At 34.3% G+C, this 27,238-nt stretch overlaps 1 protein-coding gene and 1 long non-coding RNA gene across 2 annotated transcripts; one reads left to right on the top strand and one right to left on the bottom strand.

Moving 5' to 3' along the window:
* Positions 1-1,106: 1,106 nt before the first annotated feature.
* Positions 1,107-2,444, bottom strand: LOC121253893. Its single transcript, XR_005938520.1, has 2 exons — positions 2,124-2,444; positions 1,107-1,388 (listed from the first exon to the last, which is right to left on the bottom strand). It is a non-coding gene; the product is annotated as an uncharacterized LOC121253893 (long non-coding RNA).
* Positions 2,445-7,262: 4,818 nt separating this feature from the next.
* LOC121253891 (HMG-Y-related protein A-like) lies at positions 7,263-8,408 on the top strand. Its single transcript, XM_041153820.1, has 2 exons — positions 7,263-7,458; positions 7,586-8,408. The coding sequence occupies exons 1-2, from the start codon at positions 7,381-7,383 to the stop codon at positions 8,075-8,077; spliced, it is 570 nt and encodes a 189-aa protein (XP_041009754.1). The 5' UTR covers positions 7,263-7,380; the 3' UTR covers positions 8,078-8,408.
* Positions 8,409-27,238: the final 18,830 nt, after the last annotated feature.

The raw sequence follows: 27,238 nt of genomic DNA, 5'->3' as shown, positions 1-27,238 counted from the left end.
TCCTGAATTTTTGACAAGCCAAGATTTCCTCCCGTTTTACCCAAGTCAAATGATCCCGTTTACACTGCATCAATTCATTTTCAAACTGCACTGAAAAATCTCTACTCACCTATTCTTCCAGTCATATGATCCAATCCTCCAACCTTTTAATTTCGACTTCCACATGGCCAAAAATTGCTTGATTCCATTGCTTCAGTTCGCCTTTTAATTTTTCTAACTTCCTGTTGTTACAAAACATGGCACAACCATCAACATTAGCCTCCCAAATCTACTGAACTAAGGGAAGAAAACCTTCATGAGACCCTCACATATGTAAAAAACGGAAAGGCTGAGCAATGACCTCTCTATCTCTATTTAAATTAAGCAACATCGGAGCATGATCAGAAGAAGTTCTTGGCAAATACATCAGCTTAACATTACCAAAACGGTTCATAAAAGGCAAATTCACCAAGACTATCTAGGCGAGCCCAAATTCTTCTACCTCCAAGTTGGCTATTACACCAAGATAAACGATTGCCTTTAAAAAGAAGATCAACCAAAGCACAATCATGAATACAGCCATTAAAATCAACCTTAGCTCAAGATGCTTGCAACAATCCACCAATTTTTTCACCATCATTACAAATAATATTAAAATCCCCTCCAATGTACCATGGCAATCCCTGTGGATTTGCAATATGAGAAAATCCCATAACTCCAATCTTTTTACACAAAAGCAACTGGCATATACAAAAGTTGACAAAACACGACAACTCCCAAGTGAAAACCAGCCAGAAATGGCTTGATCTAACATAGAAAGTAATTCAAATTGAATTTCCTCCGCCCAAAAAATCCATATTTTACCCCCCACATCTACATTATTAGCAAAACATGGCAAGTGCATCCACCTTGCCCATCTACTGCATTTATTAGAATTAAGAAAAGGTTCTAAAATGGCCACCACAGGTAGACGGCTCTTATTCAAAATACGCCGAAGCATAAAAGGTTGCTATAATTATTGGAGAATCTTTGTAACAACCCCTCCCTAGAGATGGAACGAGCTGCTACATTTCTTCCTACTTTTTTTTTGTCTATACGTAAATAATATAACAATTTACAAAAGGGACTTTCTCATTTTTCTTTTATAACTTCAAGACTCAAAATAACATGTTTGTCAAAATATAAGACTATCCCATTAGCTACATATTAAAAACCATAACTACTTTCATGGTAGGAACATCTACCAAGTTTACAAAATGCTTTCCTTCTCAAAATACATAGACCAAACAGTTTCACAAAATCAACCAAAAACTAAACTTCATTCAGAGACCCAACCCAAGGCTACTACTAAGCATCCGTCTCTCCTTCCAGAATAGTGTCTTACTCTGCAGCCTCATCTTCGTCATTGCCTAAACGGTTAAAATATTAAATATAAAAGTGAGTCTAATACTCAGTAAGCAATACACCATACAGTTAAAATATCATATATTAGTTATTGATTTCTTTTGAAAAAGTCATACAAGTTCAAAACATTTCAATTAAACATTCTGAGTTAGTTTTCACTTTCCTTTGGCCAGTACACACTATTACGCCCTTTATGTTAGGGTTAGCGGTTTTTTGGACCCGATTCCACCCTTGGCTGCGGGTTGGGAATCCCTTAGTTAGGATGGCGTCACTGGGTGTGTTATAAGTGAAATCGATCCAGCATTGCAATTTGCCATTTTCTTTGGTACCATCATTATTCCGTCGTTAGCCCTTACGGATTTTCATACATAAAACCTTCATTTCCTTCCTCTTTCATTTTTTGCTTTCATAATATTTTCATTATCTTTCTTAGTCAAATGTAGTATGCATTTTTTTTTTTTTCATAAAAGAATGCATTTCATGCTATAACTTATATTAAGAAAATCACTAGTTTTAAAGAAAACATGTACATGATAAATCTCATGATCTCAACCTTAAATGTGAATGCTTTACATCATACTTATACACACATTTATAACTAATAGGATGCTTAACATGGGCTACCAAGAAGACTTATACATTATATAAATTTACTTTTTCATTACCAAAAAGCATTTGAAGAAAAGAGAGCATTTAGTAGAAGAAAATATTGTGTAAGAAGCATGGTCATAGCTACTTACCTCCAAGCTCAACCTTTGTTTCTTTTTGCACTTCAAAAAATCCTATTCAATGAAATGGAATGAACATATCAATACCCACTTCATACTAAGCTTTACTAACCATTCTCTTAGCCAGTTGTTTACTTAAATCCAAGAAGTGAAAAGCATTTTCCTTCACTTCCTCTTCACTTAGAGATAGTCAACTACAAGACACAATCTCTATCGTTTCAACTCCCTTCCATATCAAATAAGCTCAACATGAAACCAAGTCAATCCAACTTTACTCCTTCCTTCTCACTGTCCATTTCTTTAAAGTACAACAATTTCATGTTATACTCCCATACTAAGTCAAGCCATTTAACTCTTCATTTCAAGCATTCTAGAGAAATTCATTAACATGTTTGCGATCCAGCAAGGGCTACTGAGTTTTCTACATGAAAGATATATGAAAATCATGGATTAAGAATGTATAGATGACAGGAATTTTCTTGGAAATTGAAGGGAACCAAAAAGTATCAAAATCTGGAAAATTTCACCAAAATGGATATTTGACAGCTTTTGGTAACCTTGTTGCAACCAAAATATGTGAAGAACTAAATCTTACTTGATTGCTGGTTTTGGCCCTCGTTTTTCAGTATTTTATCATACAAATAAGTTTAGTTGAGTGAAAGATGAAATGGAAAATAGAGATGAAAATGGGCTGGTTTGAACCCAAAACAGATGCATAGCAGAAAATTTCTGCACTAACTTGTACAGCCAGCAACTTGGTTGTAATATTGCTTTAAACTCCCTTCATTTAACCATAATCCCAACTTTATAAACAAAGGACACTAGTGTTGAAGAAATTGAAAAGAAACATCATTTTTTGTGTAAACATAGCATAAAACAGCAAGGATATTTCTTGATAAACCAGAAAATTCTAAGAGAAAACTTACTAGTTTGAATGAAATATTTGGTTATTTACTTTGGAAATTAGCTTGAAAAAAAAGGCTAAAAATACACTAATCTCTACTAGTTTAACACATAAAAATGAAGGCTTAAACATAGTTAAAAACGTGATTCATACTCAGCAAGAAGCAAAGTAAATCTATAACATTGCTAAAAATACATGCAAGCTGCGCTGTCCAGCCCCTCCGTCAAGCTGCCACCGTAATCCACCGCACCAGTTAGCCATCCTCTCCCTTCTCGACTTCTTACTTTCACTCTGCTGCCATCTCGGTCTTCCCTCATCTCACCATTTGTTTCGTTGCTACCGTGTGCCGCTACCGCCCACGTCCAACACCACTCTGCTGTCGCCATCATCACCCACATGCACAGGGTAAGTGTTGACCACCTCTCTGCCTCCGTGATCTGCCTTTGTTCTTCCTCCCTTTCTCAGTCCTGAAGCCCAAAGCTTTGGACTCGAAACCCTAGCCTCAGCCGCCGCCACCCCCCACCATGCCCCTCCCTATCCGTCGTTCTGACTCTGTCTACCCCACACTCCCCCTTACGCGCACCCTCTATTTTTCCCCCGCTATCTCCGCCACTTGATACCTCCCTGAAAGTTCTAGGCCATTGGCCATCCAATCTCCGCTGCCCCTCTCTTGTGCTCTTTGCTGTCCCTCGCACCCTTTATCTTTTTATGCTCTCTTTTTACTTCTCTCGTGGCCTCTATATATCCCTCTCTGTTGCTCTCTGTTCCACTATTTAGCAACACACACACCCACGCACACACGGTCTCAACTTCTGCCCGAGTCACCCACACCACCACCCTAGACACCTCCGTGTCACTTGCTAACGAGAATGCCCACAACCAGCAACAGAACTCGGGACGCTTCGATCATCTAGAAAGTTCACCCCCGCACTGAAGTGGTTCTCGTACTAATTACCTTGAAATATTTTTTGTTGGAATTGTGAAATCTTGACTTGGGCTTTGTTGTTGTGAAATGTGTAATTATGTGGTGTTGGGATTGACTTGTAATTCTGATTGTGGTTCTATGTGGCTGCCGTCAAACCACAAACGGGGGGTCTGGGGTGCAACAATATGGACACACTTTCAGATCATCCCCATAAAGAAAGATTACAAATAAGATACCTATATATTCACTTGTCGCGATACTGTTATTTCATGGAAATCTACCAAGCAAACATTAGTTACTACCTTTTACAATCATTTAAGGATTATTGTAATTCATTAAGCAAGCTAGGAATGCATTTGGTTAATATCAATAATTCATTGCATTCGATAAAAGTGTGATTTATACACAATCAAAGAAAGTTTGAAAACATTATATGAAAATAATGTTACTTGTACCACACAAAATAAGGGAGGCTATATTAAAGGTGATAGACTTAGTATATTTCACCAAAATTGTTTTATACGCATGAGCTACAGAAAAGTAGTGATATTGATGTCAAGCAAATACGATCAAATAGTAATTTGACAGATTTATTTACTAAAGCATCACCAACTACAATCTTTAAGAAGTTGATATATAACATTGGAATGCATTAACTTAATAATCTTTCATCATAAACTATTGAAACTCTACATACGTTTTAAGGAGAGAAAAATGATTATATAGATTGTACTCTTTTTCTTTTTCTTTTTTTATTTCTAAAAATTAGTTATATTAATGTCAAGCAAATACGATCAAGTGATAACTTGACAGATTTATTCATTAAAGCATCACCAACTACAACCTTTAAGAAGTTGACATACAACATTGGAATGCGTAAACTCATTGATCTTTCATTATAAATTATTCAAACTCTACATATATTTGAGGGTAAGAAAATGATCATACTGATTGTACTCTTTTTCCTTGCTAAGGCTTTTTTCCACTAGGTCTTCCTTTGCTAGGTTTTAACAAGGTAATCTTATAGCATTCCAAGGTATATAAGAATATTGTACTTTTTTTTCTTTGCCATTGGTCTCTTTTTTTCCTATCGAGCTTTTCGTTGGCTAACTTTTAACAAGATATGTTCTTTGTTTATGATCATGTAAGAGGAAGTGTTAGAAATACAGACATGAAATTAGTTGATAACTATTCAGATTTCACTTCTTATAATTCTAACTCATTTATGTATCAACTCTTGGAGTTGATAGATTCATTATTATATTACCATTTCATATTTTTTCACATCGTATGCTATGGCTGAGCAAAATTCAACAATTTGACTCTGAATCCTACTCCGTTCTGACTCTGAAAAAACAGAGTCAAAGTTGGATTTTTTTTTAATTTTTAGTTGAAGTCAAAGTCGAAGTCGAAGGTGTCACCGGACCGACTCTGACTCCAACTTTAACTTTGAATCTGACTCCGACATTGTACATACTTTATAAAATATGTATTTATCTATATATAATAGTATAATTATATAGTTATATGACTAGAATTTATATAGTTGAATTCAATAATATACTAGTATGAGCTAATTATTATAAAATAATATATACTTATACAATAACACAAATAGATCATTAGTATTTAAATAAGTCTACTATAATAAGTTAATAACATGATATATTAATTTACTAAAATATAATAACATGTACTATACACTAGAAAGTCTAGTATATAAATAAATTAGACACTAGTATAATGTAATAACATGTAATAATATAGTATTATAACATGTAATTAGACACTAAAAATAATATGTAATACTAAAGTATAATAACATGTAATTAGACATTATAGTATAAATCTAATATCAAAATAAGTTAGATATTAGTATAGAAGTAAATTAGTAATGAATGATTTAGTTTTAACTTTCAATTTTTAATTTTTTTGAAAAAAATGAAATTTGAAAGCTTACAAAAGATCCTTTTTAAAAATGGATTAAATATGAAACTAAAAAAAACTTAAAAGCTGATAGCCCAAATCCAACTCCGCTCCGACAAGTTGGAGTCGGATCGGAGCCTACACAAGTCGAAATCGAAGATTGAATTTGATCTCCGACAAAGTCGGAGTCAAAGTCGGATTTAGGGGAATCCACCCTGTTTGGATAATGAAAGTATTTCATTTCATCTCGTATCATCACATCATTACAAATTTTTTAAATTTTCACACAAAATATAATAAATAATTCAACTTTTTCAATTTTCAAAATAATAATATTATAATAATATTTTATTCAACTTTTAAATTTTATCTCAATTTTTTTAATCTCTACTCACAATTCAAACAATACCTAAATGGGTGATCATCCCCATCATATGCCTATAAAAGAGTATCTCATGATCATTTGTAGCACAAAAGAATTGAGCTGAAGGGCTTATTTTCTATATTGTAATTTTTCAGTTCTTTTACTATTTCTTTTTAATTTTATAACAATAAAAAGATAATTTAAATTAAAAATAAATAAATTTCTCTATGTCCCCAATCCGAACATGGTCGGCGAGGGCACAGGGCCCACCACCAGGGCCACCACCAAGACAGAAAGTACAGTGCGGGGATGTTTTACGGATTTCGATTGTTTCGTTACGATCCACAGCTACTGCCTACTGGCTGGACTGGACTAGACTGGACGGGGCTGGGCTGTGATGCAGTACTTCTTTGGTGTACGTCTCCATGATATAAAGTCAACTCAACATTCAGATTCTCAGTAAATAACCCTTTGATCCTATTAACTCGGAGTTCTGCAATTCGCTCACGTACACATCCGACACACAAAAAACCGCACTTCTGTCTCCTGGCCCATCTGTGGGTCCCATTTTTCGCACTCGGATGCTTAGCTCTCTCCGTGTGTGCCCTTTGAATCTCGGACAACCAAAATTATAACGAACTCAATCACACATGTACTTGATGTCGTGTCGATATCCCATACGTCAGTTCCTAAAATCCAATTTCCCGCTTCTATACTTTCTACCTTCCCACCAATAGTATTCTGCAACGTGTAAAATATTTCTATGCTAAACCCCGTGTTATCTCCGCTCAAATGATTCGTAACGCTCGGGAACAATTCAAAATGAGGGGCTTGATCGTAACTTCGCATCCAATGAATTTGACAACCCCAAATTAGTCCCAGTCCACCTCATCGATCCGTGTGATTCAATAACAATGAAGGCTCAGCCGTTTGATTCTCATCTGAACTCACTATCCCTAGCCGCCCGATCCCCCAACTAAGGCTCTCATCGCCTGCCCTTTTCCCTCGATCCGAACCTGATGAAACACCCTTTTAAATCCCGACCCCTTTGGCCACTCAATTTACGTTTCTCTTCCCACCAAACCTACAGTACCCTCTCTCTCTCTAACACATATACCCACACTCTCTCCGTCTCTCTCGAAGCTCTTCCATGGCTACAGAAGAAAATAATAACCCTCCTCCAGCTCAACCTCCTCCCCCAGCTCCCTCAATCCCTCAGTACCCCGAGGTACCAACGGTTTCCCTTCCATTTTCTCGAGCTTTTTTTTCTCACCATGCAAACGCTTTCGGTGGGGTGTTATTTGTGTTTGATTTCAGCTGGGTTTGATGATTTTGAGTTCATTTTTTATTTCCAGATGATTATGGCGGCGATCGAGGGTCTCAACGACAAGAACGGCTCGAACAAGTCGGCTATCTCCAGGTATATTGAGTCAACTTACACGGATCTGCCGGCAGCTCACTCGACACTCCTCTCCCACCACCTCAGCAAGCTGAAGCAGGCCGGCCAGCTCGTTTTGGTCAAGAACAATTACATGAAGCCAGACCCCAACGCGCCTCCGAAGCGTGGACGAGGCCGCCCGCCAAAGCCCAAGGCGCCGCTCCCACCCGGAACCGTCGTCGCGCCACCCAGGCCACGGGGCCGTCCGCCGAAGCCGAGGGACCCGTTCTCGCCAGCCCCGGCACCCAAGTCAAAGAAGGCATCCTCCGGGAGTGGTAGGCCACGTGGCCGTCCACCCAAGAAGGCCAAGACGGCTGCGGCTTCAGCTGCAGCTCCGTCTGATGGGCCTCCTAGAGGGAGAGGAAGGCCGCCGAAGGTGAAGCCGGCCGTGGAGCCGGTTGGGTGTTGAACTACCTCAGGGATCAAATTGAGAGAGAGAGACAATTAGTTTCTTTTATTTTTTAGGCGTATTAGTTCTCCGCTAATTGATGGCTTTTTTAATTAATTTTTGTTTAAACTTTATCCTTATCTTTATCCACTTTCTTTAATTTTTCTTATCTTTTGTTTATTATGTGGTTGGTGTTGTGACGTTGTAAGGTGGAGAGTGGGTTTAATGTGACTGTAATTGCATGTAAATTGTTCATCAGCTGCTTAGGCTTTTCTTTTCCTTTTTTTTTTATTAGACTTCTTTTCCTCTCTTTCTATCTCTCTAGAAATCAAAAAGAAAAGGGTGATTCTTAACAACTTTTTTATTGCGGCTATTATTACATTTTCATTTGTTCTTCTTTTTAACACTTTTTAAGTCATTAAATGTGATGTTTTTTGGACACTGCGGTACCATGTTGGAATCTATCAAAAAAGGGGGGAAATTTGAAGGTTTGGGTAATTGAGAAGCCTTTTTCTTAAAAAAAGAAAAATGGTTAAGTACCTTTACAGGTAATATGTGCAGTAAATATACGAGCATCTTTGCTTTTGGATGGCATGCTTGATTGTTATACATAATTATTATCAAAGTTTAGGAATCTATTGTCATTTAATAATTATTTATATGTAATGTTCATTATTATTGATTAATATATTTAGGTTAGTTTAGATACTAAAATATTAATCTATGAACCTATTGAAGGATCTTGATTCTTGATATTTATTTTAGTATCTTTTGTTTTCTCCTATCTTTGGTCTTTTCTCCTCTTTCAAGGTATGAATGCAAGAAATCATTGTAAGTCTCGGTTTGGATTGAAAATTTACATCAATTTATCTTTTTCATTATTATAAATTTTTCAAATTCTTATATAAAATATAATAAATAATTTAATTTTTTTAAATTTTAAAATAATAATAATATTAAAAAATAATATTTTATTCCAATTCATCTCTAAATTCAAATGGGGCAAGTAATTTAATTTGTAATATCATAATCTTGTACCAGTCTTAGTTAGATTTGATAATAATTTCTTGATAATTATTTAAAACTAATGTTCATATAGTTTTAAAGTGTATAAATCTCATATTTTCTTTTTTGAAAAAGTAGGACCTATCATGCAAAATTGATTTTTATAAACGGATTATAGATTTCTCATACCTCTTTTTCTTTTTTAGTAAGTGCATAGAATTTACAGTTTACACCATTTAAGAGCATTTCCATCCGGTCGAGGATTGAAGCTCGTTGTCTAAAATTTTGTAAAAGTATTTTACTTTTGACAAAAAAGTCTCTACTGCTCATTATTTTTTGGAAGAATTTTGACATTTGAACACTGGCTCTCTAAATGTAAGGAGTAACTTTTTATCCCTAAATCATTTTTTACAAATATTTATTTGACCAACAAAACAAACTCTTCCTCCAATTAATCTACACTTTTTTTTATACTCATATTTGTTATATATAGTTGAAATTCGGCAAAAATGTCACCATTGAGATAATTCAATTAAAAATACCATTTGGGAAAATATTTTTTTACAAAAAATATTATTAATACGAAAGAACTTATTTTAATAACATTACCATTTAGAAAGATAAATAGTTTAAAATAAACTCGTTACAGATAAAAAGTCGAAAACACAACCACAACAAATAATTAAATAATTAAGAAAATGTGAAAAGAAAGAAGTTAAAAACTCTTCTTCCGCTACAAAGATAAAAAATAAATAAATAAATAATTAAGGATGTACAAAGAAATGAGTAGAAAAAATAATAAATAAATATAAAAGAAAGACTATTTTAAAGATGTGAGAGGTTTTGAAAAGATGAGTTCTTGTTAAAATAGAAAAATATGAGTTTTGAGTAAATCTAGGCAAATAATTTATTCAGTCTAATATATATAAATACTCTAAGACTGTATAAATGATTTTTTAAATATTTATTATGTCTAGTATTTGAGAGTATTTATGTGATTAATTGGTAAGAAAATGGCTTTAGGTGTTCCTAAGAAAAAGAGCCAAGTTTAATTTCTTCTTAAAAAAGTAAAATTTTAATAAATAAATAAAATGATATTTTGCTGTTAGAACAACGGTAATTTGGATGTCTTCACAGAGATCTGTCATCTTGTGATCTACGAAAGCTTTTGGAGAAGAGATTACGTTATGATTACAACTCACCCATTAGTCTTCTTAAAAAGCAAAGTGCGGCATGTGGCCTCTCCCCAGAAAGAAATAAAAAATAAAAAGAGAGAGAGAAATGAGCCATGTGCAGTGTTTTTCTTTTCCTAATTTCTCTTTATGGAAGGATGACACCATGTGCATTGTTGCTAATAGGTTGGCTTCTATACAAAATTGTTTAGCTCAAGTGACTTAATCCCATGTTCCAATATGCATACATAGCATCCGCCCTTCAACAGTACAGTCCCAACACTTTTGCATCTGTTTGATAATATAATTATTTTTAAGATATTCACATACTATTTTATTACTATTTATAAACAATTTATTATTATTAACAAATTATTTTACTATTATTCGCAAATGACTTGAGATATTATTAGCACTCAAATTAGGGGTGCTACCCATACCATATGGTGCGGGGCACCCCATCTCCGCCCCCACCCTGCACCATGTAGAGGGAGGGTTTCCAACCCCGCCTTACTATTGGGGTTGGATTTGAAACTGCACCCCGCCCCACCTACCGCTCAACCTAATGATATATTGGGTTTATAAATTTTTTTTTTGAGTCTAAAAAAAATTAAATTATAAATTTAAATTTATACATTCAAAAGGAATATAAACTCATTAGAGTTTCATTTTGGATTGCCTCGGCCTAGGAGGCCAAGACAATTCATTAACTTGAATTCAACTTTAATTTTTTAACAAATTGTATATATTTATATACAATATATTTGTATAAATATTAAAAATATTTTTTTATATTAAATAAGGGAGGGGTGCGGAACGGGGGGCGGGGCGGTGCCTCGCTTGGGTTAGCCCACCCCCCGCCCCTGTTAGGGATCTTCCATGTGGGGCGGGGTAGCAGGTGGCGAGCTCCTGCTGCCCACCCCTAATTTGAATGATAAGATGACATAATGGCATGCATTAATATTTTGAGTGGAAATAAAAAATGTGTTAAGGCGTTGCAATTGAATCATTCAATTTCTGTGCTTTAATGTCTAGTTCTGGTTAGCTAGGTTTCTATTTCCGGTTCATGATTTGTCAGCCAATGCGAAAGCATATATACAAGGGGATTAATGCCTTTGTATGGAAGCCATTTTTTTTTTTTTAATGTAATCGGGATGGTATGCCTATCAAAGGCATAAAGGAATTTAGAGGATAAAAAATACTTAAAAAGAGAATAAAACCGTACAAAAATAATCCAATTCAAGATTAGTTTGCTCCACTACTTGATTCTCGTACGTCGAGTGAAACAACAAATAACCTTCGCCGGACAGACACTCGCTTGCTACTTTATCGAGCAAAACCTGCGACTCTAGTCTGCTAAATGCGTAGGAGTCGGAGACCATTTTTAAATTTGTTTTATTTCTTAATTCTAGTAAATTAAAGTTTTAGTTATAATTATTTTGTAATAAGTATTTTAAATAAATAAGACTTTTTATAAACGAAATAATTGTTATTTTTAGTTGCTTTATACTATGACTTTGATTTTTTTAAAAACAATGGCCTTTTTATATACCTAGTTGTGTTAGGGTTTAGTCTTTAGAGTTTGTTTTTAGAATTATTATTATTATTATTATTATTATTATTATTTATTGATCCTGTATATGATTTCGTGGTTACGATATTGTCATTCCGGACAAGAAAGAAGTTACTTTTGAAGGTGATTTGCTTTTGGCAAAAAAGTGAGGTTAAAAGAACAAAAGTAAAAAAAAAAAAAAAAAAAAAATGGTGGTAAATGGTAAGTATAGTTTATACATGCCCATGGTGGTGTACGGTTCAAGCAGAACCGATGAGTGCGGCTGCAATCGGCAACTAGAGAGGTGCAGAATGACATAGTTTCCATCGGTAGAATGGACGGCTATACCGATTCAGTCCAAGTCAGAATTCTATTGATCCAACTCCGATTCTAACTTTGTTGGAGTTCGAATCCGAGTTTACTCCAGCTTGTTGGAGTGGAGTTGGATACAGAAATTTTTAAATTTTTTTTCATCTTCATATTTTTAAACAAGACTTTTTTATAGACTTTTAAATTTCAAAGTTACTAAAAACATAACCAAAATTCTTTGAATAAGATCAACAAAATATCCTTGTTAATGGTCATTCAACATTAGTATTTACATAAATATTTAATTATAAAAAAATATTAACAGTAAATATAACAAGAGCCCAGCAACAAAGTAAAAAAAAAAAAATCACAAGTTTAAATTCACTTACTGCTTTGTATGCCATATCAATTGCTAATGTTTAACTTTTTTTCTTTTTAGTGTCTAGTTACATGTTATTATAATTTAGTAAATTAGTATTATGTATTATTAACTTATTATACTAGGGTACTTATTAGTTATTTTTATACTAGTGTCTAATTTATTTATATACTAGACTCATACTATAGCATTTAATTACATACTATAGCATTTAATTACATGTATTATACATTATTATACTAGTGTCTTACTTATTTCCAACTTAATTAAATACTAGACTTTCTAATGTCTAATTGTATGTTAATATGCTTTAGTAAATTAATATTATGCGTTATTAAGTTATTATACTAGACTTATTTTAATAATAATCTATAACTTATTTCTATATTTGATTATGTATGATACTAATACTATGATGTTTATATATAATAAATTATTATTAGTCTATTTATATTATAGTATAAATATATTATTTTATAATAATTAGAGGTATGCCCCTTGTTTTCCAAATAATAGACTGCAATTATAACCTACTGCGTAGATCTCACATCTAAACTATTGTGTAATACAGTTCAGAGGAAAGATTTCTTCTTTCCCCATCCCCCACCCCCCCGGGAAACATTTCTTTTCCCCCACCAACCGATTCTCTTTCTTCTTCCCCCATTCTCTGCGCCCCTCTCTCTCTCTCTGAAACATTTCTTCAAATATTCCATTTCAGTTCTGTAAATCCTTTGAGTTGAGATTATATGCTCTGTTATTTGTTATGGATTTTTTGTGGACATGATCATGCTTCCATCTGTAAATGGAGCAGACAATGAGCACATGGAAACACAAAAAATCATGGTGACCGTTTGGTAAATAATCAGTTTAATAAAAATGATAGTATTGATAGCTTCTTAGTGACCATTCTGTGAAACAGTTTTCTGGGCTACAAATTTATGTTTTTCTTCTTGTTTATTTATATCATTTTAGCTAGGTTGTGTTGGATCTGGATATTTAGGTCTCTCAATGAACTGGCTTTTGAGATGTTTTATCGATCGATGCGATATTTCTGGGTTTTTGCTGATAAAAAATAAAAAGAGAGGAAATAAACAAGGGGGACCTAATGCATAGGCAGTTCATTATTAAGAAGAAATGTTTAAGAGAGAGAGAGAGTATCAAAATATGAAGAAAGGAGTTGCAGGAAAGCAGAGAGAAAAATATTTGAGAGAAAATAAAGAATTTGCATCGTATTCATTGATATCTTTTTACATGAATCAGACCTCTATTTATACATATACATTGATAGCTAATTATCATACCAGACTAACAGACTAGCTAACTAACATAACTGACTAACAGATTGATTTGTACACGTATGAATTGAATTTTGACTTATAGTTTAATACTCCCCCTCAAGATGGAGTGTAAATGTTAATAACACCCATCTTGGAAAGAATATTAGAGAAGAGATTGTAGCCAAGAGGCTTAGTCAAAATATCTGCTAGCTGCCTAATTGAGGAAACATGTAGTGTCTTCATAGTTCCTGCCAATAGTTTTTCTCTAACAATATGACAATCTATATCTATATGTTTTGTACGTTCATGAAAAATTGAGTTGGCTGCTATGTGCATGGCAGCCTGATTATCACAAAAAAGCACAGCTGGTTTGGACTGTGGTGCAAATAAGTCTTTCAACAAGTGTTGCAGCCAAGTAATTTCACATGTTATTGTTGCCATAGCATGGTATTTAGCCTCTGCTATAGGCCTAGACACTGTATTTTGCTTATTGGATTTCCACGAAATACACAAAAATCAGTAATAGATTTTCTAGTATCTCTGGATGCAGCCCAATCTGCATCACAGAATGCCTTTAGTTGTAGATCATTTGTTAATGGGAAGAATAAGCCTTGGCCAAGATTACTTTTGATGTATCTCAGGACACGATGATCAGCTGCCAAATGAACTTCAGTGGGATTTGCAACATACTGACTTAATATTTGAACAGAAAATGATAAATCAGGCCTTGTAATGGTTAAGTAGAGAAGTCTACCCACTAATCTCCTGTAACAAAGTGGATTTGGAAGTGGCTTTCCTTCTGTTTTGGATAATCTCAAATTCTGGACCATAGGAAATGAGGCTGGTTTACATGCCAAATAATCTGAATCAGACAACATTTCAAGAGCATACTTTCTTTGTGAAACTGTAATGCCTTTTGTGGAACGAGCAATCTCAAGACCAAAAAAGTATTTCAAAGGCCCAAGGTCTTTGAGCTTAAATTGGGAATGCAGAAATCTCTTTAAATCATCTACAACAACATCATCATTACTGGTGATGATTATATCATCTACATAAACCAGTAATGCAATGAATGAATTATTTTTCTGCCGAGAGAACAAAGTATGATCAGCTGAATATTGGATAAAACCATGAGCTATCAAAGTAGATGAAAACTTTGAGAATCACTGTCTTGATGCCTGCTTGAGGCCATATAAAGACTTATTCAGTCTACACACAAATTGAGAGCTAGTGGAATTAGCTTGAGAAGAAGGTACAAACTCCCTCTGAGCAGATGATCCCTTCGAATGACAGTAAAATCTAGGAGGTAAAGACATGTACACCTCTTCTTCTAAGTCTCCATGCAAAAATGCATTGTTGACATCCAGTTGATGCAAAGACCAGTTTTTGGATGCAACTATGGCTAAGAGAACCCGTACAGTGACAAACTTGGCAACTGGTGACAATGTTTCCAAGTAGTCAAATCCTTCTTGTTGTGTATAGCCCTTAGCAACTAATCGAGCTTTGTATCTTTCCACAGAACCATCTGATTTATATTTGATCTTGTCAACCCACTTACATCCAACAGCTTGCTCATTGGGAGGTAAGTGAGTTATAGTCCAAGTTTTATTATCTTCCAAGGCTTTAATTTCATCAGCCATGGAATCACACCACTGAGTATGTTGAATGGCTTGTCTAAAAGATGTTGGTTCTTTTTGAGAAGAAATGGAGAGTGTAAATGCTTTATGAGCAGAAGAAATATTAGAATATGATAAAAGGAAGATTGGATATTGAATACCTGAGATAGAACCTTTACTCAAAGAATCAGAAGATGAAGTGGCCTTTGCAGCATTAGCTAGGTTACAATGATAATCTGCAAGATATGAAGGATTTTTGTGAACTCTAGTGGATTTTCTAATTTTAGGCTGTGGAGTTACTGAATTTTGCTGAGAAACAATTGGAACTGGTATGTGATTTTGAACTGTATCATTTGTGGGTTCATTCATGGAATTGGAAAGAATATCTTGAAAAATCTGATTTGTAGGAGATGTGAATGTATCAATAGGAATAAGATCGTCTTTTTGAGGAACTGGTATGACTACTGACTGAGTGGAAAGATTATGTCCAGTTTTGAATGGAAAAACAAATTCTTAAAAAATGACATCTCTAGATAAAAAGATGGCATTTGTTTATAAATCATAGAGCTTGTATCCCTTGGTGCCATATGGATATCCAAACAAAACATAAGGATAAGCTCTAAGTGCAAATTTAGAACAATTATGAGATAAGGTTGATGCAAAACATAGACAACCAAATACTTTAAGATGAGAATAATTTAATTGTTTGGAGAATAATACCTCATATGATGTTTTATTAGATAGTAGAGGAGAGGGTGTTCTATTGATTAAGTAGGCTGCTGTGAGAACAAGTGGTAAATTTGCATGGAATCTAAAAGATCTTACCACATTCAAGAGATGTTGGTGTTTATGCTCAACTACACCATTTTGTTGAGGTGTAGCAACACATGTTTGTTGATGTAGGGCTCCTTTAGAAGAATAAAAATCTGGCATATCAAACTCAGCCCCTCTATCAGTCCTTATGGTTTTCATATGAATATCAAATTGTGTCTCTATGAGTTTAAAAAATGACTAAATTAGAGAGCGAGTATCAGATTTATTTTTCATTAGATATACCCAAGTACAACGTGAATGATCATCCACAATTGTAAGAAAATATTTAAAACCAGTGATTAACTCAACAGAGAAGGGACCCCAAATGTCACAATTATCAAGTCAAAGATTTTATTTCTGATGGAATGACTAGTATTGAATGTCAATCTTTTATGTTTTGCCAATGGACAGATATTACAATTGAAATTTGTAGGAGTATGTATATCAGGCAGCAACTTTTGTATTGTTTGAATCTTATTGAGAGAGGGATGGCCTAGTCTAAAATGCCAAAGATCAAAGGAAGAAAAATTTACAGCAGAAAATACACTAGAATCCATAATAGATGCTTGCAACAAATATAACCCAGCTACTTGTTTAGCCATTCCAATCGTCTTCCATGAGTGTAGGTCTTGTATGAAACAAGAATGAGAAAGAAACAAAAAACAACAAGAATTTTTTGTGAGCCTTTTGACTGAGATGAGATTAAAAGAAAATGATGGAACATATAAAACATTATGAAGAACTAATGAATCTGAAAGTTTTACAATTCCAACGTGTGTGACAGGGACACATGTTCCATTTGGTAACTTTATTGAAGTGTTTATAATAGAGGTAATTATAGTGAGATGCAAAATAGAACTGACCATATGATCAGTAGCACCATTATCAATTATCCAGGAATTTGATGGCTTAGAAACAAAATCAGGTGAATTAATCATACTTGATAGACTCAAAGAGTTTGAAACACAAGGTTAGTTGCTCATAGCATTCTTTGTTGTAGGCTGAGTTGTTTGTGAGGAAGGTTGAAGAAAGAAAAGAAGTTGTTGATATTGTTCTTTGGTGAAAGGGAAATGAGGAGTTGAATCTGAAGCCATGGATGCTTCATCAAAACCAGTGGAAGATAATGAAACTTTATGTACAGAAGGTGTTTTGGTTCTTGGATTCTGACGATACCCAGGTGGATATCTGTGTAACTTGTAGCATCTATCAACTGTATGCCCAATAAGACCACAATGAGTACAAACTGGCTTAGGACGTTGCTTCCGATAATTCTTGATCATTGTGCCAGGAACATTAACATTCTTGCTGAACAAAACAGCAGTTTCAGTCATCAAAGATGATCCCACCACTTTTCTTTGCATCTTTTCTTGTAAAGTAAGGGATAAAACTCTGTCAATGGATGGCATTGGATCCATTAAGAGAATTTCCCCTCGAATGTGTGTAAAAGAGTCATTTAGACCCATCAAAAATTGAACAACATATTCTTTTTTATGTTGGTCAATTACTGTCTTTAAAGCTCCACAAGAACAGCCCGGATTACAAGAACAACTAGGAATTGGTTTCACAATGGAAAACTCATCCCATACAGCTTTCAATTTCGTGTAGTAGGAACTTACTAAAGATTGATCTTGAAATAATGAAGCAAGATCTTTCTTGAGTTGAAATAGGCTAGGACTATTACCTTGAGTGAATCTTGTTTTCAGATTCCTCCAGACTTCTTCAGCAATTGAAGTGTTGATGACACTAGCAGCATTTCTCTTGTAAGAGAATTAAGAATCCATGAAAGAACCATGTTGTTGCAACAATACCACAGAATAAACAATGGATCAGATTGATTTTGAGGTCGAGAGAACGTTCCATCCACGAACCCCTTCTTGTTCTTGGCATTGAGAGCAGTCAACATTGATCTGCTCCACGTATAATAGTTCTCACCATTCAAAGGTTGAGAGACCAAAATCGAACCAGGGCTTTCTCCATGATATAGAAAATAGGGATTGGAAAAATCCTCAAGCATAGAATTATTGGACATAGAAGTGTTTGAAGTGTTTGAAGGTGTGGACTCAGAAGTGTTTGCAGGTGAGAAAGAACTCATATTAGAAAAAAAAAAAAAGAGGAAAAAAATCAGAGTTTATTTCTTTGATACAATATCAGAATATGAAGAAAAGAGTTGCAAGAAAGTAGAGAGAAAAATATTGAAAAGAAAATGAAGAATTTGCATCGTATTCATTGATATCTTTTTACATGAATTAGACCTCTATTTATACACATACATTGATAGCTAATTATCATACCAAACTAACAGACTAGCTAACTAATATGACTGACTAACAGACTAATTTGTACACTTGTGAACTAAATTTTGACTTATAATTTAATAGAGAGAGGAGCAGAGAATGTGGGGGAAGAAGAAAGAGAATTGGGCGCTGGATGGGGGGGTGGATTTCTTTAATTTGCTATTTTGCCCTTGTTATGGTGCGGTCAGATTTAGATTTACATGATGTTTTTAGCTAAGGTGTCATTCTTATTGGTCTCCGATAAACCCCTTCTATAGGATATACCTGCCCAAAGAGGAACTGTTATATAAATGTATAACCATACTAGTATATATGATCAATACATAGTTAAATACATATTTTACACATATGTACAATATCGGATTTGGATTCGGATGGTAAAGTTGGAATCAAAGTCGGAGTTAGAGCTTAAAGTCAGAGTTGGAGTCGGTTCGGGGACACCTTTGACTCCAACTGAAAACTAAAAAATAATTCAATTCCAACTTCATTTTGTAAGAGTTAGAATGGGGTCGGAATTTTAGATTTTTACTCAATCCTAGCTATAGATTGAACCTTTTTTACTCACATTGAAAAAAAAACAAATTGGGAATCAACATAAAAGTTAGAACATAATTGAATAGGCTTGTCCATCAGGGTTGTTTTTTTGTTCCAGTCTGGAATTCAAAAATCAAGTTTATCTAAGCAGTAATCCGGATTTCGTACCCGCCTCAATTCAAATAGAGGTACAGTTATATAATGTGGGTTCTATATTAATGCCAGGTACCTGTAGCCATGTTTTATATTCTTTAAAAAAAGTGACCTATAAATAAAATGATGTCGCTTTGTGTGTTTGTAGTCCTTATCTTTAAAACTTTATTATTTGGCAAATCTGGATATCCGGTTACCACTTGAGTAATCGTATAATTGAATTTTTATAACTAAGTATCCAGCTAGGATATAACCAACTTAATCAAGACGGATATCCAAACCGCATTATAGACCTGGATGTTGATCCTGATATAGCCAAATCCGAATTCCATATCTGGGTGTACACCCTTATAATGGAAACAAGAGCTGGCAAGGGAAAGGGGAAGAGGTGTTAAGATGAATAGATAAGACCTACAAGTACAAGGATCCTCTCGATTTTCAAGTGAAAATGGATAGTTTCTATATGACTAGAAAAGCAATACGCTCATGTAGTATTTTGATGATTTTACTTTTTAATATAATATGAAATGATTAAAATTGTATAATACCATAGGTTTTATATTAAGTGAATTCTATTTATTTTAAGTGAAATATAAAAATCACGAACTTACAAGAGAGAGAGGGCTTTGGGTTTTCACTAATAAAAAGAATAGTACTGCTACATATAGGCACAGACTTGTGCCTGTATGCGAACGCCACTGACATGGCATCGGCGATTATATTAAAAAAAAAAACAGCAGGAAGAAGAATAATCCACGTCTGCAAATAGACTTTTTCATCATTCCGTTCATTCAAGCTTCAAAGAAGAAGAAAATGCAGCGGCAAGAAGACACCATCGTTCATTTGAGCTTCATCCGAAAAAGTAGAAAACGCAGCGTCAGATCTCGTGCATCCTCTCTCTCAGATCTCATAAATATCTTCTCAGTTATCTTCCTCGGCGTAGCATCTTTCCTCCCAGATTCCAAAACTTATTTGTCTTCTCAACCATAACATTGCAAGAAACTGCAAATATTATAAGAGCATGACAACTAACATTCAAGAAGAAACTACAATATATTAAAATATAAGTGCAAAAGAATATTTAAAAAAAAAAAAAATCTTCTACACGGACAACCAAAACATGTCCAACTGAGAATTTAAGTAGATAAGTCATTTCTTTAGGTGAACATGTTGAATCCACAAATCTTCCAAAGTAGAATCTACAGATCTGCTGAGATTCCAAACATTTCGAAGTCATCAAACCAGAAACACCTTCAAGAACGACGAGAAAATAAATCAAGATCAAGTAGAACAAACATTCAAAATACCCAAAAAATTTAATAAATAACTATTGAAATTCGAGAAATTCAAGAAACTTCATAAATCTACAAGTTAATATTAACTGAGAATAATTTAAAAACCAAAGCCACTATCACGAACCGAATACTAAAAACAGGTAATATGGAAGTTGGAGCAAAGCTACATTGGTAGGATTAATGACCCAGGATTGCACCTCTAGAAGCACAAGACTTCATTACCGAAGGAGAGAATTGAAGAACTAATCTGAGTACTCAAGCAAAATCCTCCAGTATATAGGAGAAATGGTCTGTCGCTTTAGGGTTATGGTTGGGAATGGGAGTCGTACAGAGAGAGCAGGGGAGAGAGAGAGAGGGGAGAGAAACCAATTTTTAGTGAAAATGTGAAACGCACCGTTTTGTTGAGGTATTTACACAATTTCAGCTTTAACTAAACGCACCGTTTTATTTACTCTAAAACGGTGCGTTTGACTCCATGTAGGATGCCGTTTGCGGGGCCTTCCCCTCGTATGCCTGGGTTTAGAGTTTTTCTAAAACAGTAAGAATACCCGTCTCTCTCAAACTCGAGATCGTTTAAACAAACTCGTGTTGATCTAGAGAATAAATTAACGTTCCACATAAAGAATAAATTACGAGTTATATTTATGCGTTTTAATTGATAGCACAATTTGTTGAATTGTTTATTTTCTCTTTAGTTACATTCTTTATTTATTTTTTTAAAAATGTTTTTTTAGCTGTATAATTATTTATCTTGTCTGCACGCGCGTTAACCAAAAATCCGGTATTCCTCAACTTGATTTCCTATCTCTCCTATTTATTTCCTCCTCTTGATCTTCCTATCCTTCATTTCCTCCTTCTTCTTCTTTTTTATCTTTTATTTTTTATTTTTTTTATTGTTTAATTCTTAAATGTTTTTATTCTATATATTTTAATTTCTAGAAGTTTTCATTTTTTTTTACATTTTTTATTTTTTGTTTCTAAGTATTATTTTTCTTTTTATAATTTTTTAATGTTTTAAATTTTTACATAAATTTTAAGGTTTTTTAATTTTACGGCACGTGGCATGTCATATGGGTTATCATATCAATATAGTTAATAGTTTAATTTCTAACAGATCAATGACTAATTAGATCAATCTTAAAAACAAATGCATATATAGAGTAAAAATTAAAATTCAATTAATTAAAGTACACAAATAGCAATTTGAATTTAAGAGAAATTACATGGACTAATTTCGTATTTAAATTTTAACCCCATTTATTAATATATAGAAGTAAAAGTTGGCGCATGAATATTACGTATATCACATATAAAATTACATTTACGTAAGGGTAATCCTAGTGAGACCGAGGATGAACCGATGAAATTTGATCGATAAGTGTAAATGTACTTTTTTTTTCAATCATTTTTTATATATCTTTAGACATTTTGAAAAAATAAAAAAAATACTAATTCACTAATAGTCACTTCCTTAATCCTTAAATAAAAAATAATAAAAATAAATAAAAAAATTCAATCTATCACTTTTATTGATAACCTTTGTCGGTTCAAGTAATATTTTTCTCTACGTAAAAGACTAGTATATGCACCAAACAACAAAATTCGTTTTCAAAAAAATGTTTAATTTTACATGACAAGCAAACACCAAAAAACCCTTTGTTTTCTTGAAAACTAATTTGCTGAAATAATTTTTCCATTCAGTCAAACGGACCCTAATACAAATCCTAAGAATCCATTCAACTACTCGCTGGTGAACAATATTTGTAGCAAGCTAGGTCGTGTTGTTCATCTAAACGCTTGATTTTTTTATCAAAATATTTCCAACATATTTCACATCCCATGATTGCAAACTCGACAGAATATCTTCAATATTTAGCACTTCAATACTGCTCCAGTCCACGCTTTTGTTCTTGATTGATTCCTATTAAGAATATAATACAAGTAGTGATTTTACATAGTATTAGAACAGAAGTTTTGAGTTCAAACACTGACTCCACACTACCTTATTTAATTAAATATTTCACATGTTGAGTCCACTTATTGAGAGAGCTCTAATCCACACGTGAGATGAGTGTTAAGAATATAATATAAACAATAAAATCTATCTCTTTCCATTAACTTAAGCTTTTGGAAAAATTGGTAATTTCACTTTTCCTGTTTCCACTATTTGATATGCTTCTGTCATCAATCCCTTTGTACAAACAGGTTTAGACGCTCTTAGAGTCGCCATCACTTGTCCGTGATTATGTGAGCAATGACTCCCTATGCCAACCTTGTTTCTCTCTTTATTAATGAGAAATGATATTTGCAGTTCTAAACTGTACAAGTCCTACGCACTTCTTTTTAAAGGGAGTACGCGGAGTCTACACATTCTAGACTATATCTAACATTACCTTATATGAACCTAGCTGAGGTGCTTCCCATCTGGTTTTTGGACTCCTAGCACTCGTATGTCGACTTCCTTCCTTTTGTATGTCTCATTACTTCATTGGGATGCTCAACACTATCATGGGTCAATGAGTTTTTCGTTCTTCCTTAAGATCACTATAGCCTATTCTAGATTACTCTCATCTAGTTTATTATGAAGATCTTCTATAATATGGAGAAAATGTTTGTTTGTGAAATGGCTTTTTGTAACACCCTACTACACTGACTCCATACATCCATGGCTAATCTACACTCCCAAGCTGCATGTTCTATTGATTTAGACCAAGTCTTATTGAGTGGGCAAGTCTCGTCTTTTGTTATCTTTTGCTTTTAGATATTAGTCTATGTGGGGAGAGCATCACCACAAGCTCTCCGCATAAAGACACCATTTGGTACCCGTAGCTTCCAAGTAATCTTCCAGCTATTCTCTACTCTTTCTCCTCACGATGTTTCCCGAGTCCTTCTTGTGAACTTTTACTCTAAGTGATAGGCACTCTTGACCCTAAAAGCACGACTATTTGTATGTATGTCTCAAGTCAATTTGTCTTCGCTGTTACAAGTGTTTACTAGGATCTTGTAGATCTTTGTTACCTCTTGTGGGCTAAAATTCGTTGAAGAGAAAGATTCTACCATTTTCTTCTGGATCAATAAGCTATGAGACAAGAGCATTTTCCTCTAACCCTTTGATAGGAGATTGCACCTTAAAAGAAACCAGCATCAAAATCCACTTAAGATATGAATTGTAACGCCTCGTCTGGATGAGTCAGAAAGTTATGACTTGCCACCTAAAATCATGTCTCCCAAATACATATATAATTTCCAAAGGCTCCAAACACACACACACACACACACACACACAAAAAATAAATAAATAAATTCATCTATTTCAACTTAATGCATAAATTTTTCTACAAGGTCATCAATGCGATAAATCCAACCACATAAACCAATGTTTCCACAATCTCCAGTAACTTCATCATAATAAACTAATAATTACATAAGTTCCAATAAACCATATAACAAAATGAAATCCAGACTACCACATAAAACTCCTTTATTAACAATGGTACCCTAGGTACTCAACTTCCTATCCTCATCTAGTCTCGCTCACATTTTTATTCTTGATCCCCCACTGAACTATCAACATCATTTGAAAATATTGTAAAGAAAAGTTATTAACAACTCAATAAACAGAGAATATATGCTAATATATAACATGAGTCTTTTCACAAAATTTAGAATGCGGGTCAAAACATTTCAATTTCAGAGTGCGAAAGCAAAACATGTTCTAAAAATATCAGAGCAACAGTTCAAAATGTTCATATTCAAAAAATCCTTTGACATTACATGACTGAACATCATCATCAAATCATATTATGTCAGAGTATCATATTAGAATAGAGACCATGTTTAACCCCCGTGGTATGATTGTACTATCCCCGGTAGCCAAACTAAGCAGTATTAGAATGTGAATCTTTCCTTATTTATTCTCGGAGCCTCAAATGTGCACACAAAAAAGACCACACAGAAAATCACTTTATTTTTAAAGTGGGTACACTCAAAAACAGAAATGTTAGTATCAACCATATAACAGAGACCATAGTTTTATACCCGTGGTAAGGTCAGAACATAATAGAAGCAGAATCAGAATGTTATGCCAAAGATTTTTCAGATGCCACATCATATCTAAATATAGCACTGAAGAGAGTCATATCATCTTCACATAACATGTACAAATTTTCAGATTTTATATTCTCTCTTTTTGCTTAGTTTAGAAACAAAATGTCAAAATTTTGCTTATGTCTAGACTAGTCATGATAGAAAATACTTTCTCCTTTATACATATTTCATGAGTAATACAAAACACATAACTAGTGTTGTTTTCACATTTCCTTTTCAAAACATAACATACATATTTTTCACAATCAACCTCGATTCATATTTTTTTATACAAAGTCTAACATAAAAATTTCACTTACCTGACTCCTGCAAAGAGTTACCTAAGCTTTAAACTAGAGTTCTATCAAAGTCACAACCTAACAAAAAATAATTTACTAACGCGTTAATACTCCATATTAGCACTTACCTAACAAGAATTCCATCTTCCTAAAAATGGAATAAAATAAGCCCATAAATAGTTAAATTTATAGAGAACCCAACATCGGTCATAAAGTAAACCTGGACAGCCACATAACTCATCCCAAAACGTCACCACATCCAACACGTCCAATCTTACGCCAAAGAATTACCACAACGAAGAACCCTCCAATGCAGACAGCCACGATATCGCATTTCCCATAACCAGCGTCAACCCAGCAACCAAAAAAATATAAATCCAAATCAATCGAACGTCAACTCTAACAGCCAATATATAACCCAAACAGCCACGTCAACTCGAACCATCAATATATATATATACCCAAATGATAACAAAACAGCCACTCCTCGAATCCCGAGCATTCACTCCACGTCTAACGTAATAAGATTGTATTTAAATGTTAAAATAAGTTAATTAAATTGAGTTAAAATAATAAAATATTATTAAAATATTATTTTTTAATATTATTATTATTATTTTAAGATTTAAAAAAATTAAATTGTTTATTATATTTTATATTAAAATTTAAAAAAATTATAATAATAAATTAATTGAGTTGAGATGACTTATAATTTTAAATGAAGCATTAGTCCAACACCCCTCAACAACCATATCACAACCCTGACAGCTACATTACTCCACCCGCAATCATGCACAACTAATACCAAACAGCCAACACATGCAAATCCATTTCCAACACAAACTGTCACACATAAATTTTGAGTTCAATGATTAAACTAGTGGCAGCACCATCCAACAGTCGTACCATAACATAAGTGACAATTACAAGGCTAAAAATCGGGTGTACCTTACCTAGCCTCGGAGTGGTGATTGATTGGTTTCGTGAGTACACAACGCTGTTTAGGATCAGATCACTATCCTGTAACACAAATTATTGGCGTCAGACCAAAACTCACATCAGTGTTTAATACACAACCAGGTGGCCTTTGTGAGGCAAGGTCGTGTGGAACTTACCGAGAGGAAGAATTTTGCTACGGTGGCAACTGAGGTGAACTCGCAAAGGCAACTACAAAAGAATCTAGCATTAGAACTGATAGAAAAATAGAGAATAACAGTGAGAGAGATCTGAAATTTTAGAGAGATAGAGAAAGAGAAAAAAAAAAAAAAAACAGAGGGTTAACGGTGAGGGGTGCTTACCGATGAGAGGAGGAAGAATCGAAGATGGCGTTGGACAGCAGCCATGCACCACAAAAAAAATGAATGCTCTGAAATGATAAATTTGTAAATGAGAGTTTGTGAGGCACATTGAAACTGAGAAAGGGACCGAGGACGTGAGAGAAGTGCACAAAAACTCACGTTCAGTGAGTACAACCAACGGTGGTGTTGGCAGTGGCATTAGGGCTTCCTGGCAACAAGGATCTGAGAACGATCCATTGAACCCGCAGCAACCCACGTGCACAGAGGAAAGGTAGTGGAGATGGTCTGTGAGAGATTAAGTCCGTGAGGTGAACGGTGGAGCTCAGAGAGACAGGGGACGGCGGTGAGCAATGCCAACTAAGAGACGGTAAGGGGCGAGAGAGAGTCTGTTGAGAAGAGATTTAAGGGTGAAGAGGAAAAGAAAAATTAAACTGAAGAGACGTGGGGGGAAAAAGTGGGACCGGGGAAGAGAAGTGGGGGCGAAATATTGGCCCTCTGCTGTTGGGCTCCTCGTGGGCTTGGGCTTGTGTCTGGGCCTGGGTTGGGCCCTGAGTACTACATGAATAAATTCCCATTTCCTACATTGCACAGGAAGGCTTAAAAGTGATCTACCTGCAATCATACTCCGGCTTCGTTTGGAAGTATAAGTCATCTTAACTCATTTCAATTCATCATTATAATTTTTTTAAATTTCAATACAAAATATAATAAACAATTCAACTTTATCAAATATTAAAATAATAATAATATTAAAAAATAATATTTTATCATCTCAACTCAACTCACTTCAACATCCAAACACAACCTCCATCATACAAATGATGGTTTACGTCCCAACTTGGCATCCTGAAAGCTTCTATGGTTGAAGTTCTTAAGATGAAGGGTTTTGGAAGACACAAACCAGGGATTTTGTAATTCAACCATCCTTGTTTGGCTAACAATAACATAGCCAATTTGAAAATTTCAAGTTCTCAGAAACCCATGAGTCCCTTTGATTTTGGGTTCTCTATTTTTTTCTAGCTCAACCAATGAACTTTCGATTCATTCACCTAATCCCCCACCAGAATCCTTGCTTCAACTTATTAACCCTCCTGCAGAGA

The sequence above is a fragment of the Juglans microcarpa x Juglans regia genome, chromosome 3D (assembly GCF_004785595.1).
Source record: "Juglans microcarpa x Juglans regia isolate MS1-56 chromosome 3D, Jm3101_v1.0, whole genome shotgun sequence".
NCBI classification, from domain to species: Eukaryota; Viridiplantae; Streptophyta; class Magnoliopsida; order Fagales; family Juglandaceae; genus Juglans; species Juglans microcarpa x Juglans regia.
This window is presented reverse-complemented; position numbering and strand designations above follow the sequence as displayed.

Bases quoted from the DNA above. Each gene is read 5' to 3' on its own strand.
- LOC121253891 (XM_041153820.1), top strand. From the start codon at position 7,381: ATGGCTACAGAAGAAAATAATAACCCTCCTCCAGCTCAACCTCCTCCC. The intron at 7,459-7,585 runs GTACCAACGGTT...TTTTATTTCCAG, and splicing joins CAATCCCTCAGTACCCCGAG to ATGATTATGGCGGCGATCGA.